Source organism: Haliotis rufescens, unplaced genomic scaffold (assembly GCF_023055435.1).
Source record: "Haliotis rufescens isolate VD_foot unplaced genomic scaffold, xgHalRufe1.0.p SCAF_15, whole genome shotgun sequence".
Lineage (NCBI taxonomy): Eukaryota > Metazoa > Mollusca > Gastropoda > Lepetellida > Haliotidae > Haliotis > Haliotis rufescens.
The window spans coordinates 15,897,425-15,916,655 of NW_025963835.1; the positions used below are offsets into that span (position 1 = coordinate 15,897,425).

Here is a 19,231-nt window from a genome sequence, read left to right on the forward strand (position 1 = left end):
ATCAATAACGTTATAATTGTATAAATAAATATTTTAAAAGCATCTTTTGTGGTATCGTGTTAGGAAAGTGTGTTCAGTTTAGCACCTCCTTAAACAGTATTTCAGTTAAATCACGGCTTACGTGGCAGCTTGATGCAGGAGGAAATCCAAAAGTGTTGTATATCTTTGATGTGTACCACTCTGGTGAAACCCACGAACACAGACATAGGTCCTACTGAACCAAAGAAAGATCAGTGAAAATCTGGGTTTCGAACCAACGGTGAGTGTCAAGGTAGCGCGACTCTGCACAGCGAATTGCGGCGCCTAAGACCACTGGACCATAAGTTAAGGTATTTCTAAAGGTACGGAAATTGTATAACAGTGGGCGGTGGGGGAAGCCTACTTGTTAAAGCGTTCGATGGTCACATCAAAGACCCGGGTTCGATTCCCCTGATTGGTACAATGTGGGAAGCCCGTTTCTAGTGTCCCCCGTCGTGATATTGCTGGACTACTGCTAAAAGCAGCGAAAAACTATATTCACTCACTCTCGTACACAGTATCGCAGTAACACATTGATAACAAAATGTTGGTTTAAAAGATAGATCTACTCGAATATCTGATATACCGTTCCCGGTGACTGAAAAAACATATAATTCACTCCCTTATGACATTAACTTTCTGATAACAGAGAAGTCGTATGAATAGATATATAATAGATCAACTCGGTATGTGAAATATGTGACATTAGTTTTTAATCGCGTGGTCTGTTTTGTGTTGCAAAACAGCATATTTCAAGTCCGCTTGCTGCAGTTGATAATGTAATTTCCTCCAGTAAACCTGACTACAGGCGAATTTAGCAAGTATTGGAACAATTCGAGTTCATATCTTTTTAAACTTCAGAAATACTGAATATCTAGATCTATATCAAGTCTTATACTGAATTACCGTTACAAGAGATGTAAAATTACCCCCATAAACTGCTGGGCAAAACAAAGTATATACTCATGTTTGATTGTTGTCGTTTTATACGGAAATAATAGTTGTGTTTTGAACTTTAGGTTGCAGAGTTTCAGCTACTGTTTTCAGCCTAGTAACGTTTTGATAACGGTTTTAAAGTTTTGGACAAATCAAATTTTAAGTGTACACTTTTAATGCCGGAAGTTTAACAGAACCTCACTCATAGCATTAACATACATATACCTCAATGGCCTGACTAATATATCTCATATAAAAAAAAAAGAGAATATATTTTCAAAGAAGATTTATATTTGAAACCCATCTATAAAAAACGTTCAAGCAAGGGCGAACCCTATAAAAGACAATGTATATCTAGTCCACGAAATCATCACTTAAAAGCACTCCTTCCAACCGAATAGCACTTACATTACATAAAGTGCAAACAAAATGTAAATAACCACTCATTAAGACATTGTAATGAAGTACACATGATAAAGTTTGCCTGGAAACGTCTACGTATACACTTTACAAATAGCTTAACTATTGTTTAAAATCATATGATGTAACAAAACTGTAAAAAAACATAGAACAGTGGTTAGATGTAATTAACCCATAATAAAAAATACCACTGACACAACTAATAGTCAATTGTCATCACATACTCTATTGTCAATGATATACACATTTTAACTTGTCATTGTAGTGTTAAATGGAATAAAGATGAGGTCCTATGAGAGTTATTATCACTTTAGTACTATACTACTCCTGAACAACGGATATTTCTACACATGAACCCCCGGGTTCCGAGTTCATCGCATATTTGGAAATAATGTAATGCAAATTCTGCCCTTTTTAATGGAACAAAAATGTATCTGACATAGCTTTAGGCTAGTACCCAGGTCTTTTGCGACAGGAAGTTGAAAATAGAAAAGAAAGTTTCTTTCAATTATGAAACACTCTGTCATGATGAAATAACAAATTCATCCTGCATCACCCTTCCAAATTAACCTCCCATCTAGGGTTTGTATTGCGTAACATCCTCATCCGTTAAGTCGGGACACTTGAAATGGACTTTTCTCCATTTTTTAAAGCGATAGGATATTTTGCTGGAATTGTACGTCATGAAGTTGTTGATCGATATACATACAAACTTGGCCTCCTTGTACATCACACCACTGCCCCATCTAGCTTTACATCGTTTACAATAAACAGCACTAACTTTCTTCACATGATCAAATACATCCTTTCCTTCAGGTGTCTGTTCGTCAACTAACTTCCAGACATTTGGAGTTATAACAAGGCGATGGGAATTTGCAACCACTCTGATATCGCTTGACAAGAAGGCAAATACATCGCATTTATAACAATGAAGGCTATATACCTCGTCAGTGAAAGGCTGCTTTGCTTCTTTGATTCTTTCTGTTTCCCTGGACACCTTGTCCTCTTTCTGGAACATTTCAATTTGTTCACCAAATGCTACCGGATCTTCCTGAATTTGTTTCTGTAGAATATTCACTGCTTCATTCATGACCGATTCCAGACGCATGTTGCTCTGTTCCTTCTTTGCAACGTCGTCTTTGCTGGTGAGTGTGACGTATGTTCCATCTGGAACACGTGATGCTCTTCCTGTGGAGGAATAAAAGAAGTGTGTTTGGGACTTTGAATGAGCGTAGCTTTGAAAATAACTTACATATTTCCGGAAAGCAATGTTTATGTTTGTGTGCATATAAGCTTTTAATAGACGAAAGCCCAAAGTGATGAAGGCGTTCGACGTGTACCACTTTTGTGAAACCCAAAATTACTGGCATGGATCTTATCAATATTAAGGATCAACTTCATCACACCTCGCTTTGTTGTTTACACAAATATTACATAAAGTCCATGTTCAACATGCTTGGTGTAGTGTTATTATTGTACCGTTACATACGACAAAGAACAACAATGAACCTGGCTGCTACGTACACTGGGGTATTTCACTACTGAATACAATACGAAAAATATTTACTTCTATGCAAACAATGTAGAATTCTGATATTATTGAGGAAAACCAGGGTGCGCGTATTTTAGGGAACAAAAGTCTTTAACAGATACTTAATCTCATCAATTAGAAGCTATTATTCAAAAACACATCATTCGTAGGCAGTGATCGAAATAAGTGCCTGCCCATTGGCACGTGACAGGTAGATCTCTCGTGTCGAGCCCGTAGTTTTAAATTTATATGGGTACTTATGTCCTGCACTAAATTTACATGTCGATTTATTTGTCTCAATAAGCTGTATGTTTAGGAGTATGAGCATGTCCTGCAGCTTCTAAAGTATGCGGGTCTTGATGGGCGCCAAACCTTTTTATATTTCAAACACTGGTCGGAGTGAATTTTTACTGCGCTTTCTTAGATTTTAAGAGAGTATGTGACATGATTAACATGTTGTGTTGTCCCCTTTTGGATAGATATACTCTTAAAAAAACAATAACTTGACATAGTCTTTCAAAATTTAAGATAAAAACTATGTTTGAAAATAGGACACAGAAACCATAATTGAAAAACCGTTTGAGGATCAATGTACACACTGTTCAAAACATTATTCGTGTCGCACAGACAGACGTACGTACACAATAGAGTTTATGTCACAGGGGTACAGGAAATGTCAGTTTCGGTAGTGACCACCACGGGCATCAATTACCGCTTGACACCGACGACCCATAGATGCAATCAAGTTGTGAATAACATGCTGTGGAATGTGCTGTCATTCATGCTGAAGTGCCACAAGAAGCGTCGGAAGTGTTTGGGGTGGTGGACTCCTTCTGTGCACGCGTCGATCCAACTCGTCTCATAGATGCTCAATCAGAGACAAATCTGGTGACCGCGCTGGCCAAGGTAATGTCTGGATGTTGTTGTGTTGTAAAAACACGTTCAATAAGCGGTCAAGCATTTTCTTGCCCACCGTGGACGTTGAAGTGAGGCAGAACGTAAGGCTGTAGGATCAATGCTCTGTAACGCACGCCTGTCAATGTACCTGTCACATGCACGAGAGGGGTCCTACCACCGTGATGAATTCCGGATCATACCATGACACTCCCGCCGCCAAATGGGACAACCCGCTGCACACAGTTGCGGGCGTAACGTTCACCCCGACGTCTGTAGACACGTGTGCGCCCATAAGCACGTGTGAGTAGAAAACGGGACTCATCCCGCACATTTCTCCATCTTGCACGTGCCCATCTCACCCTCTGTTGACACCGATGCAGACCGTCTGCCAGATGACGTGGGGCCAATACATGACGTCGAACAGGTCTTCATGCAAAGAGTCCGGCCTCCCTCAATCTGTTGTGTACTGTTTGATCTGAAATTCTGCAAAGCCCAGGGATCTGTGTGGTTGTAGACGTTGCTGTGGTTGTGTGTTCTCATTGGTGTTCTCATTCGCAGCCGGATGTATCGATCTTGTGCTGGCATTGTCACCCTTGGTCACCGTAACCAACTATGTAGGTGTTGTTGCACCGGGTCCATAATTCGGAGATTGCCCGTCGGGATACGCCAAGGTGCCTGGCCACATCTTGCTAAGTTGCTCCAGCTTGTAATCTGGCAATGGCGTTGTGACGTTGAGCTGTTATCAGTCTTGGCATTCTGTCACCGCGTTTACTGTCGTTATGAAGTCTGTATGAATGCCCGTTGATGTGTTTTTTTATACCCCATGCATAAACGAAGGATCCTGTGCTGCACGTTTTTTTCAGCCGGTTGCGTTTGGATAAATTTGTATAATTGATCCCCAAACGCTACGTTTATGTGGTTTCTATGTGTTTCCGTGAATTATGGAACCATCATCCTTCTGTTTGACTAATTGTAATCACATTTCATTTATTGATTTAGGATATTTTGAGAAAAGATGTTTTACGTCTGTGTCAAGTTTCTGTTTTTTTAAGAGAATACCTTGGATTCAAGATACCACGTATAACTTATATGGAAAACAAAGCTTTGCAGTGATGGCTGAACAAGCCATGAACACACTCTTCCCGATATAACCACTTGTTAGAACATATGATATAGCGGATGAGATGCTTTTAAGATAGTAGTTCTTTTGAGAGATAAGACAAGTTTGCAGGAGCTATTGTCTATATCTGTGAAATCTTGAAATCTCCATATATCAGCACCGAAAGTCATAACAGGTAAAACCTTTGCATACAATATGTGAAAACAAATATCATCTGGGAGAGTAGGTAATTTACCCAAAGATTGCTGTAACATCTGAACTATATTCAATGCGTGATATGCTAAAAGTCTGTGAGTTAAAAGCCACGATCCCGATGAAGATAATTGAACACCCAAAGGTGTAAGGTTTAAGTTCTCTACTTCAAACTGTTCATAATTTCATGGTTTACCGCCATTTCGGCAAATTGTTACTTTACTTCTTTAAGTATCAATTGTTATCTTCCATTTATCACAAGATGCTTGAATGTATTTAGGCAGTTTTGGAACACAACATGAATTATATCCATGAGACAATGTCATCAGCAAATAATTGAATGAAGATTTCCCCAAATCCCAGGGTTACGCCTTGCGGGCCATCATACTCTAAAACGTCTAGGACATCAATTCTATAAATACAAAACAAAAATTATTGGCATCCCCATGTTACCCCAGAGTGACATACGTGAGAAATGTCATCTGGTAGTGAGGTCAGTCTAAATCCTCTGCCTTCACACATACACACACACACACATACACACGCACGCACGCGCACACACACACACACACACACACACACACACACACACACACACACACACACACATATATATCAATCCAAAGTTTAAATAACACCCCATTTCGATGAACAGAATCGACCGCAGCTTTTCAGCCAAAAACGCAGTAAGCATTCTACCTCTCTTCAGGGACAGGCATTCATTTAAAATAGAATCAATACTGAAAATGTTATCAACAGTCTGAAATCCCTTTCGAAAACCGCATGTTCTCAATCAATAACGTTTTCTTGATTGAACCATAAAATTAGTCTTTTGCAAATGATCGTTGCAAGTATCTTACCCACAACATCCACAAATGTAATTGGTCCGTAATTGAAGGCATATCAGTCTTACCTTTCTTAAACACGGGAAGAATTAGCACAATAGGGCCATTGGTAGGGGTAAATATATGTCGGCAGTATTGTGTTATATCATTTTAGTAACATCCCAATGCAAACAGGAGGAGCATATTTAAAGAATTCAATTGGTATTCCATCAGCCCCGGATGCCTTTGAAAATTCCATACATTCAATTGCTTAATCGATTTCATATAAAACAATGTCCTTGTCTAACACACTTTCAACGGTGTGTGCTGTTAACTGTTCACTAAGCGAGACAACAAAGTCATCAACGAAGGAAAACAATTCGGCAAATTCAATACATTCACTACTTGAAATAAGTTTTCAAAATGATTCATCCAATCTTGAACATGTATATGTGAATGTGCTTTTAAAAATTACACAATTACCAGAATAAAAACTACATCGTTTTAAGTTAAATAATACTACAATTCTGCACCAAATTTTACTTTCTGACTCCGACTCATGATCAAGTAAAGCAAATGTGACTATCAACCAGAATAATGTGGGAGGAAAGCCCGAAGTGATGCAGGTCGCAGACGTTTACCACTTCGGTGAAACCCACGAGCACGGGTATGGTGCTGACAAACCTAGAAACATAATCGGGGCGAACCGGGATTCGAACCCACAATCATAGGTTTCTGGCGTGCCCAAGGGACGCAACTCTGCACAGCGAATCGCGGCGCCTTAGACGACTGGGCCACCCGTGCCCCCTCTTGATCTAAGAAAGAAACATTGTTATGATATGTACAGAAAACGGAACTTACCTCTTGCCTGTATCATTCCTATCTCGTTTGACACATACTCGTATCTGATGACCCTGCTACACTTTGCAACATCCATCCCCTCCTCTGCCACTGATGTAGCTACTGCAATACGACTCGTGCCCCACTTGAAATTCCTCACAGCCTCCAACTGCTGATTGCGTGTCATGCCTGGGAACAAAACGATTTATATTCGTATACAATACAGATACACAAACATACACTCTTTTAATTTACAAAGCACTTCATCTGATCAACGAATTTACTTGTTATACCTCCTTGGTCCGTTGTGGCTCCACATCCAGTGACAACAACGGGAGACAACTTTCTCATTCCAGGATCTTCCAACATCCATTGCACTAGTGCTCGTGCTAGGTCACGCGTTTTCACAAGGACAAGGATTCTAGAGTCCTTCTTCTTCTTGATCTGATCCACCATGAGGGATCTAAGCACTATCAGCTTAGGGTTCACGTTACTATCAGGTGCAGATTCGGCTTTTAGCTTCTCACGGTTATCTGCACACAGATTTAATGTTATGGTAAAGTTAATGGAGCAAGGTCCGGTAAAAGTAAAGCGTACATGTATGTTTCACAAAGCGATCTTAACGCTACGACTGTAAGACCGAGTCTTCAACATGTCATTACATTAGAAGTTCAACTTTGATCGGTGTCTGATACATGGGAACGTCGCTTTGAACAATATTTCAGATACACCACGGCGTATCAGCCCGGCGTGGTGCAGGTCTTTGATGTAAAATATTTAACACATACGTATACACAAGAATGGGGCATCTGGGTTGTGGAAGTCAATCACAATTCTATTGTCTTTTAAGAATATATGTTTATTTAAACAAGCCAGAAGTGTCCATATCATTTTATTGTTCTCAACACGCATGTAGTTACCAGTATACAGCGAGAAGAGCCAATCGTCAGTGGATGTTCTAAACTGCCTCGCAGGATATATGGTGCTCATTTGAGTCACAACATAGTTAATGGCATCGTGTGCACGGCAATCCACGTTGAGGGTCAGTGCTTTGTTATAGACCTGCGAACATTTAGTCATTTATTCGAGTACCAACAAACAGCTGGTTATGCCATTTTTTTCATGTCTTTACAGGTATATTATGAAAAAAAGGTGTAAATGAACATAAACAATGTACAAAAAAAAAAAAATAGGCTTCTCATCAGTTTACGTATGGTTGCAAAAATGTCCAATAACATGCTTACATGACATTTGTACTTACACTGAGGTGTTTTACACACGTCAAGAAGAACCTTCTAAGCGTCGGATCCTTTATCCTGAGGAACTTGTCACTGTACAGCTTGCCGAGCCACTGTGTGTACCAGCATGTTCCCTTCGCCAGGCACGGGATTACCTCCTTGGCTATGTTCTTGATGTGATTCAGTTTATCAGTCGCTAATGCAACAGAAAAGTGCGTGACGTTAATGTAACAAAGATTTGATTCTACAACATGGTTTTAGACGGGGGGCACACTCGCCTTTACACATTGTAAAGTGGGAGTGTAATCCGAGCCAATGCTTTCAAAAGTACTCCACCATCCACGGCTTGGATCAAGAAGCACGGGAGACATTATTTCTTGACAATAATCCATGATACCCCCTTTGAAAAAACGATTATAATGACATTCAAAAATTGTTATTTGGAAACTTCCTTGAACTTTGTGTTATAATCGTTACCAAACACAGTAGAGCAAGTTACAAGTGGTATATGGAGTAGTTCGATCATTCAATGTCATTTGCTGCCAAGAAACACGATTGTGCCCTCATTGAGCAATGGGTGTGATAGAAATAAGAATGTTTATACAGGCTTACATTTGCCGTGTTCTTCTATAATTCTTTCCTCAATGGGTCCCATGATTTTCGCAACTATGCAGTCTTTAAATTGGTCAGATGTCCTTTCCTTTGCCATTTCAATCGCTGAAAGAGAAAGAATAATAAATCGACAATATGAAAGGTGGTATGAGAGTGAGTGAGTGAGTGGTTTTACGCCGCTTTTAGCACTATTCCAGCAATATCCCGGCGGGTGACACCAGAAATGGGCTTCACACATCGTACCCATGTTGGGAATCGAACCCGGGTCTTCGGCGTGACGAGCGAATGCTTTAACCACTAGGCAAGCCGACCGCCCCTGGGTGGTATGAGAACTTGACACATGAACATTAGGTATTCAACTTTACCATTAATATCTACCAAAATATATGAAAACCACCTTATCGGTTGGATTCCGGATTCTGAAACATCTATTTCAACTGCGTTCATCCTTGACTAACCTCATCCGTTGTTCGTAATATTCAATATGTCACTTGAAAGGGTCATACCACTCTCCACATGATTCGCATACTCTGCAAGACTGTCTTTATGTTCTCGAACAGTAACGATCCCTCCCTTGGCATCCATGTTTGCACACAGATGTATGATGTGTGCCAGAGCTCCTTTAGCTCCATCACCCTCCTTCATCTTCCCCACCCCGACCGATGCTGTGAGGCCCACGACCTGCAGGAATAAGGAGAGCTTTCTTTTGGACCAAATATCACTTATGCCTTAGGAAACGTTCATGTCGACGGAGGACAGATGCTGTCCAGGGTGCCGTTGCAAACAGTGATCTTAGCATACCTTAACATAGACAGTCTATGGTTGTTTTGTGCAACGGCACCGATCTCAGCAGCTGGGATAACTGCTTTCAGCATCATGTTTTTTCCAATTTCCAATTTGTTGAATCTAAAACGCGACTAACATTTCATCCATACATTTCCGAAAAGTGTCAGTCGACACTTTATTCTCGTTGTGTCATGATGCACAAATGATTTATTCGATAGCACGGGGATTCCCACCGGATGTCATCAACTTGATATTGTATTTTCAACAGATTGGACATAAGTGCGTTGCTTCAACACTGCCTTGAACAGCTTGATGTGGGAGGAAAGCCAAAAGTGATGCTGGTTTTACCACTAACGTAGAAACATATTGTGGGAATCAGAATTCGAATCCACGATCATAGGTTAACTGCAAGCCTAAGGGAGGCAAATTTGCACAGCCAAAATACGGCGTCTTAATTAAGTGACAAAAATTATTAATACTGCTACTTCAATATTCCAGATATGGCACTGCGGGGGCCACTAACGAAACTCACTGAACCCATGTGGGGAATCGAACCCAAACACTCATACAATCTAAAAATATTATTAATAAGATGAATTACCTGTGGTAGCTTCATATTTGTGTCAGAGGACTGTTTCATTCCCATGTAATGAATCATTATTTTGTTTGTTGGGTGTTTCTCACGGATGTGATGACACTCGTCGAAGATGATGAGGCTGAAGACACAGAGAGATTCCAGGGTCTTGTTCTCCAGGGCATCAACGATGATCTGCGGCGTCATAACAAGCAGGTCACTTCTACAAAGAAGATACAAGGTGAATAGTTTCTGGCGAGGGTATTTCGACATTATTATTATCACGTGAGACGAATAGTATATGTTACCTACATGTATATTCTGGGAAAATGTAGAAATATGAACGCTTTCCGACTATTAAGGATGACATAAGCTCAATCTATTGTGGTAACGACGTCCCAGGCAACAGTCTATGATCTAATCTTAGATTAACCAAGAGCGTTATCTCCTAAACTTGACGATCAAACCACTGTACTGATACACGTCCGTTAGAGACGGTTAAGCAGCGCAAGTTTTATATGAGCTCAATCATCCGCATCTTTGTCAATCAAACTACTAAATATAACTAAAACTTTACATTCACTTCCAATGGTTTTAGAACTCCATCGACCTTAAAAGCTTTATTTAGATAGCACATTCCGCGGCATCTATCTAAGATGTAAGTAAACCACATCTATATTAAGAGCTCGATCTATCAGTGGTATATAAACTATTTTTAGAACTCTACTTCATATATACCAAGAGATCAATCCAAAATATTTCTCAAAATCTCAATTCCAGATCTGAATAGCGTCACTAAAACTACACAATATATTAGTTGAAATCGTAGGTAACCACGTGTACTTGTGATATATTTACTTATGTCACTTATTATGAGAACTGATAAGGAGCTGACAAGGGATCATATTCAGAATGAATCTGGGCTTCGAACCCATCACATCAAAGACCAATGAGAGATACCTACTGCGCTAACAGCTCCTTGGTGGTGACCGCACTCGTGTATTTTGTTTCCCCAACAATCTTCGTAGTTTTGTACTTGGAATCAAGATGACCTTGGCATAACTCATGCTGCTGGTCTACTAAGGTCACCTCATTGGCGAAAAATGCAATTTTGCTGGGCAACCCTTTTCCTTTCATTTTAGTTAGATGTTCCTGCAATAACGCAGAGCATATGAGAGAATAAAACATGGGATACACAATACTCCGGTTCCACATAGGAAGGAACATAAAGAAAAGACAAGAAATGTCTTCAGGGATATTTGAATTTCAAATAAATTTGCACGTCCTTGTACATATGCAAAATATATGACAATGAACAACCATGAAACTGAATATGTATGTTTTAAGCCTTTCTTCAACAGAACGGTGTCTATATTATTCACAAAACGAAAGCAACCCATCAAACCTTCCGTATATTGTTTGAACCCTCATGATGTCTATCATCATAAATATGCTCTCTCGGTTTAGTACCAACCTTTAGAGATTGAGATAAATATTTCAAATGCAGCCCACCTCTAAAACAGAGGGTCTCGTGCCCCTTGGTACCTTGATACCCCACCCGGGGGATAATGGATGTCAAGTTTCATCAGTAAAACAAATAATTCATATATCAAGGTATGTAAAATGAGATATCATTATGAGGGAAATTATGTAGGCATTTTACACAGACACCCTACCTGCATTATTCTCAAGGCCACCACCGTCTTGCCGCAGCCAGTGGGTGCTACGATGATAACGCTGTCCCCGCCGGCAGCTGCCCTCACCAACTCATCCTGGTAGGGTCTGTTCTCAAGGCTCTGAATCTTGTCGCGTGCAGCCAACATTTCGGGAGTCATACTTAATTCATCTATATCGAACTCCAAAAGTGTATTGTCTTCGCAGCTTGAACCAGTCCCTGTGCTCACGTCGTCACGGATATCATGCCGATCTGGCTGAGCTACAATACACAGTGAATAGTGAATGTTGTTTTGCTTTATCGCCGCTTTGTACGGTCATGTGAATGCACGCCAGCTTAATGTGTGAGTGGATTTTGCAACAGGGGGCGAGTCTACTGCAGGTCATTGCATGGGTATGATGCTGACAAACCAAGAATCCTGAAATCTGGGATTCGAACCCACGATTATACGATACGTGCATGTCTAAAGAACTGCTGATAAAGGGTTCCTATCCTGAATAAGTACATGCATCCCATGCGACCATGGGTCTATAGTTACTGTATAATAATTTTAGAACATTGGTATATATTATTTTGAGATACTTAATAGCAGATTCAATATCAACCACTAAACTTGAGTTATATAATATCCAACAGTGTCAGTTTCTTTGAAAATATAAAATGTCACACATTCGAAATTTTATGTGAAAGATGTTCAATAAATACATTGGGAATTCTTCTTTTAAACAACCATATACTGCATGTAGTTCACATCATGACGTTGTGTACAATTTCAGTTTTCATAAGATAGTTACTTTCAATTAAAATGATATGACGCACTTTTCATTGAAGACTCCCTCCACTTGTTGACGCTCTCGGGATCACTGTAAGCACTTTTCAACCTGTCATATACGTTAATGTTCATATTCCCGCCTGATCCAGGGATGCTGAGGTTATTTTCTGGGGCCGGGTCATTAACGCCACTGTCACTATATCCATCGCCAGAAGCTGTTGTGAGGTAGGGAAATAGCACATCACATATCTATTCTGACTTTGAATGCATTGTAAACATTTTAAGTCTGCCAACTCATTATACATGATGTATAATGGTCTAACAATTAATAAGTAACCGAATTACAAAATAAGTTTCGCACATGGGCTATGTAGCCGACGTCTATGCTGGAAATGAGTGACAGATCATGGAGTATGGTCTCTCTTTAAGTGCGACCATATGAGAGGGGGTCTGTTATACATTGTAGAGTCGAAAGTGTGCTCGTACACTGATTCCTACATGGCGCCGTAGTCGGTACTGATTGGTCAAAACTGTGCACATTAATTTGATATATATGTGATATATTCAGGGGCTACATGTAACCATTTACCAGTGACTACATTCATTCTAACTGTGCCATCAACTTCGTCTACAGACATATCGCCGCTGTAGACCTCATTTTGACTTTCTGTAACAAAACATAAGAAAATGAATACCTCGAGGCATTGACATTTTGGATAAAAACATATTATATCTTTACATCTTAATAAAATACCTTTAATTTCATTTGGAGCACAAGCGTAAAATGGCCGAATTATAATTAAACTCTCATAGTTTCCACATTTTCTGTCTATAAATCGTTTAAACATGATTGTGATTTTTTTACTGATTCATTGCATATATACATAACATCTGCCAAAGTTATCTCTGATCTGTATGACCACAGGGGTCATAAAATGAATTTGTCCAGGGGAACAATGGAATGGTTCAACTTTATCCGACACAAGCTGCTTTTCTAAGTATTTTAGAACGTGTATGAAAAAAAGTAAATAAATAAAAAAATCATTTTTAAAATATGACTGAATTCGAAAAATATGAAAAGTTAATAGGATATTTACATAATTTCTTCAAATCCAAACACTCCTTAAAGTTTACGAGCTCAAAACAAAACCGTAGATTAAGGGCCTAATACGACTTGAACGTACTGAACATACTACTTTTCATGATCATGAGCTAACCGTTCCATAATACAATGAAAACCATGTGTATCTACGACACTGCGGGGTAATGTACTAGCATTCACACTGTTTATGAGTTTATCAGAGTAACGAAACTACAAATCATAAAAAACAAGACCGACTGGTGCACTGACGAGAATCATTATCAATCAACAGGAACACACTTTTCCACCAAGGTTCCTGCCTATTTCAAAAATAATAAAGTCCCTAATGAATAATAATCACAGCTCAACTATCGAATGCCAAATATGAAGTCAGGGCGTTAAGAACTGGGAATCAGAAAATGATTGTTGATATACGTGAATTAAATAGCTAATTTTGCAAACGTTGTCAGAGGTTAGCATGTAACTGTATCTGCTTTTCCATTTGAGCTGCAAACTCGGTCAGGCTACCTTCAGTTGAGTCTCCATGGATCCAGTCAAACAGCTCCTGGTACCCGTGGTCCTCTAGCAGCTGGAGGAACAGCTTGAACCAGTTCTCCTTCCGGCGAGGCAGAACCACCAGGACCAGCCACCTGGCAGCAGGGATCTTCCCAGTGTTTTTAGCCAAGCTTTGGAGCAATTGACTGTCTTCGTCGTCTACATAATAGATGATGATAATCTACAGCATCTGTGTTCTGGTTACTGGCTACAGTTATACATCAACCACTAATTGAACGTTTTCACTGATTCGCTGCTTTCACAAGCTAAAGCATCCTTTACACATGATATTACCGAAACATCATTCACACACGGCACACATATAACTGGGATATCAAAATTATGTCCGATTCTCGTTCTGATCCATTCACCAATGGGATTGAAACCAAGGCCGTTTGAGTGACAAATGGAAGCTTTATCCCATAGGAAGAAGAAGGTCGAAGGTCGTACAGAATCTTCAACATTCAGTGAAATGTGAATAAAAACGCCAATGCCTAATGTGGTCGAAATCGAATACATCTTATATGCAGTGAAACATTGACAGGTGGCTTAGAAAGATTTTTGTAGATTCCATTTGTTGATTATGGATTTCCTCTGTTTTGCCCAGCTCATATTACAGATTAAATTAAACGTAGCCATAGGGTTTTATAAAAGATGTTCACAGTTCCTCTGCTTTCGAAATATCAGTAAATATGAAAATGGTAATACGTCAAGGAACTTCCCAGTAAAACATTACATTCAACTCGGAACACATAAACCCATTCGATGTCACTTAATATAAAACGTCAACGCCAGCGAATAATTAATCTGGATTATCTGCCCGTTCCATTGGCAAAACATTTGTGAAAATTACAAATACAAGACGGCAAGCATACCCCGTCCCACAGGCAGCATTTATTACTCACACAATTTGCATGGAAAAGTCAGTGAATACCTACCCAACCAATCATCCTCCAAGAGTTTTGGAAACATTACGTTGAAATCTATCTCTTTACTGATGTCCTCGGAGAAGAACTGGATAAGTCTAAGCTGCTCCTTGTGAGTTTCTCCATCAAGAGTACTCTCTCCTCTAAGCACTTTGGCTATGGAGTCATACTCTAAACACATATACATTTCTTATTTAATTACTTATCAAATACTACCACATCTTGACGGGGAACTTCGCCAAAGGGATTCTAACCTAGGGTGATCGAGTGACAAGCAGACGCTCCCATAGGTATCATGTGTTTTAAAGCGTCTGCTAGTCACTCGATCGCCCTGGGCGTTCATCTTTAACATTCAGTGTGAAATGATAAACAACAACAGTGACTGACGTGTACCTGTTCATATACCTCGTAGGGCCCGACCAGAATGGTCGGTCCCTCACATGCGATTGAACCATTACTGAAAATAAAAATTACTCAGCCCTTAAATTTGTATTTTTTAAATAAATGGATCTTAGGATGGAACAGAGTAAATAAATGAACTTTACAAAATCTACAACCTTTACTCACGAAACGAATAGATTTAAAGGAATGTTACATCATGTACCATAAGGAATTCAAATGATTAGAATATCTAGAGGTTACCTATCGTATCGCGATATACCTATTCTGGAATGGATTTACGACGGATATCATGAATATTGCCCACCAGATGCGATACGAAACGCGTCATGATTGGTCCGATATAACACAGCGTACACATGTATACCAATATTCATGGTCGTCGATTCGATACGCAACACGATATATCCAGATAAGTTGAGATACGATACTTATCGCAGTACACGGCGATACGTTACACGGTGGAATTGATCGTTTCTAAAAACAACGTAGTCCAGGTGTCTGACGCCCCCGTAACTTGTTTCGGAAAGTTGAACAGCTTAACCTCGGTCATTTCTTCAGCAATGCCCATTGATATTATAGTGAGTGAATTGTGTTTACAGTATTTCATTTACATCACAGCAAGTTGTAATGGTGTCTGAGAAACGCCTGAGGCGGTGCAGTCCAAGTAATCACCACGTTTCACACAGGTGGACCGGGCCCCTAAACAAACTGAGGGGCATAATCAGAGCGATACGATACGAAGCTGAGATTGGAACCGACGAAAATAACATCCATGGGAGGGAAACTGCACAGCAATTTGCCGTGATGACTGAACCACAGGTGCCCACTAATATTATTTAAGTAATAAACGACGAGTGGGAGTTGTTTATCGTATGATAAAAACAACGACCATTAGCCGTTTACTAGTATTTCTTATATGATAAATCAACATTATGTACGTCCTCTTTAAGTTGGATGATAAAATGTAAAGCTTTAAGAATGTTTACCTCTTTTATAATTATGATAACTCCTCCATAGAATTCGACCTCGGCAATGTCGGACAAGTCCATTTTATGGACAGGTGGATATTTCCCGCATATTCTCACAATCCTCACGTCGATTACCTGTAACGTGTCTCCAAATACCAATTGTCATATCTCTCCCGCTTTTGGATGCGATCGTTCGACCTTCGCGTTTATCTGCGTTGCCCAGCTACATCTATGCAGAACAACTCACCAGACACTCCTCTCTCAACAATAACGTAGTCCAATATACGACGTCATTAAGTTGCAAGCGCATGTTCGAATCTCCAGAAACACGTCATGATAGAACAGTGTTGTTTCGTGAAATAAACCACAATTCGTTCTTCATTGTCCTTTGCGATTCATCGCAAAGCTATCTTATATTAGGTGGTGTTTCCTTGCTAATGCAATAAAACGTTGGATTTGAAACATGGAAACATACAACTTTAAGCTTACCATTTTCCTCCAGCAGCTGGACGAAGAGAAGATAGTCCTTTGGTTCTTTGCCATCTTTGAGGTAGTCCAGAAAGAGTTCTGTGGCTTTCATTTGTTGATGGTGGTTTTCTTTGGATAAAATCGCTCTGATGTTCTCTGTCTTGTCTGGCGCATATAACAGATTAAATTAAAAGTAGCCATGGGGTTTTATACATGTTCTTCGTCGTTTAAATCCAAAAATGTTGAAAATTATAATATGTCGAGGAATTCGAACTTTCAAGAAAAACATCAGATTCAACCAGAAACAGACACTTCTTCGGTCGTAACAGAAAAAACAGCGAAGACACCAGGTGTTCGCGAAAAGGTGTCAGTATGCCCGGGGGGACTTGCAGCAACCACTACATTTACATAAACACGTAAGTGTTTTTTGTTGTCAAACGCAGCACAGCAGTACGTACTCCTGCCATACGACGGGGGCACGTAAACGGATTCGCGTTTATCTTGCCATTGACGACCGCTATACGTCCTATTTCAAAGTTTTGAGCCTAGAATCAAATTATGTTTGTTAAAAATATTACACATCACTGTCACGTGCTTGAATATATACATGTACAGATTTTGAATTAACATTAGAAACTTCTAAATTGAATATTATAGATATTCTGTTGGTATTTTATACCATATGCTATTATGTGTTGGCGTTGTTTTGTTCCGTGGACGATCGTTTTCAATAAGGGTATTTGTAATATATTGGCATCATTTAATTGTTTCAACTTGCTGTTTACATTTGTGAGTCTAGCTGCTTCATGACTAAATTAGGAGATGATTTGGAACCGAACGCGTAGCGCTTTTTTCAAATGTAGAATATTGTCCCGTTCAATAAACAGGTAACACAGCTCTACATTTCAAAACGCAGTACATTTCTTTCCGTCCTACTGATAAGACAAAATTACACGCAAACTCTTTAGTGTTATGGAAGATATTGAGTGAAGCGGCATGGGTCTTTGGTTGTCTATTTCAATGCAGGAAACACCGTTAGTAGCACAGTATAAGTGCATGATATGCTTTTTTCAAATCAATGTGCTTCAGTCGCCCATAAACTTCGTAAGCCAGCATGAAGTGGGCATCCCTAAAGAAGAGCAAGCAAAACTTGTAATATTTTGTTCGACACTGCACGTATATTTTAAATTGTCAATGTGACGCATAAGATATGACGTCATCTGTAGAAAAGCGCCAAATTTAAAACTTGATGTCCTCAAAACTTTATATTTATCGTGTTTTCTTCACAAAATGTATCGCCATACATACTTTGTATATTGTAGCTACTCCAGATGTGCACAGTATTGCCTATAATTGTAAATATAATTGTTTACAAACGCCTACCGACAATGACTGAGCAAGGAGAACTGCGGTGATGTTGTCATCAAATCGGCTGTTTCAATCAGATCGTTATTGTCATTTAATACCTCTGATTGACCACTAAGAATCGAGTATTTCCCAAATTCGTGGTAGAATCAGAAATGAGATCTTCATTATCTTTTAGTGGGAAGTTCCTTATTTGTTTCAATCTGAAAATGACGAGCTTGTATCTATGGATTCAAGGTGAACGTTTCAAATTCTGATGCATGCTATTCTGCAAGTAGATGTGTCGTTCTGCCTTCATATGAAAAGTGGAAAGGCAACATTGCACTTGGTAACAGAATAGTACTATCTACAGTTATTTTTAATGTGCTATTGCCACTAACACAACGACGTCGTGTTAACAGGAAGGGCACGTTCACAATAATCACGTTGATGGTTTGACACGAACCGAAAGACACTCACTCACTCACTCACTCACTCACTCACTCACTCACACACACACACACACAAACAAACAAACAAACACTAAGACTGATAAATAGTTCAACACTTCTATGTACGTCGGCAGTCTTTAAATACTTAATTTCAGTGAAACGAAACCGAAAGTAGGATTGTATTTCGCCGCGGCGTTAACATAACTCAATGTCCTCATGTCAGTTTCAAATTACATTATTAAGATAAAAACAACAAGAAAAAAGAAACACTTACTCTGAGGGAAACACATGTGTGCAATGAAAGATCCACATCGAACCTGCCGAATGATGGCATCACGATAAACATTCTCTACCATGAACTTGATGTCGACAGCACTGTTGCCATGCAACGGATCCACGCTTCCTTCCGCCATTCCACAACAGAATCACCCCCTAATCTTCTGACAACATGATCAGTATAGGACCCTCCATTACGGATACAAGCACTCCTGTAGCTGTCATGGGTATCTGTGGCCGTCTTCTCTCAATATAGGTCCACGTCAACTGCCTGCCCAGGTTGAGGTCTAATTATAGCATTGTGGGAATTCCGTTATACTGTCG

At 39.6% G+C, this 19,231-nt stretch overlaps 1 protein-coding gene across 1 annotated transcript; it reads right to left on the bottom strand.

Annotated features, from left to right (window-relative positions):
- Window positions 1-1,225: 1,225 nt before the first annotated feature.
- Window positions 1,226-19,171, bottom strand: LOC125380055 (antiviral innate immune response receptor RIG-I-like). The gene is made up of 16 exons (XM_048396193.1): window positions 18,906-19,171; window positions 16,857-17,000; window positions 15,010-15,168; window positions 14,045-14,230; window positions 13,025-13,102; window positions 12,483-12,650; window positions 11,665-11,924; window positions 10,953-11,140; window positions 10,016-10,211; window positions 9,135-9,309; window positions 8,629-8,733; window positions 8,040-8,212; window positions 7,699-7,840; window positions 7,072-7,311; window positions 6,800-6,967; window positions 1,226-2,562 (listed from the first exon to the last, which is right to left on the bottom strand). Exons 1-16 carry the CDS (start codon window positions 19,042-19,044, stop codon window positions 1,952-1,954), a joined length of 3,132 nt encoding a protein of 1,043 aa, XP_048252150.1. The 5' UTR covers window positions 19,045-19,171; the 3' UTR covers window positions 1,226-1,951.
- Window positions 19,172-19,231: the final 60 nt, after the last annotated feature.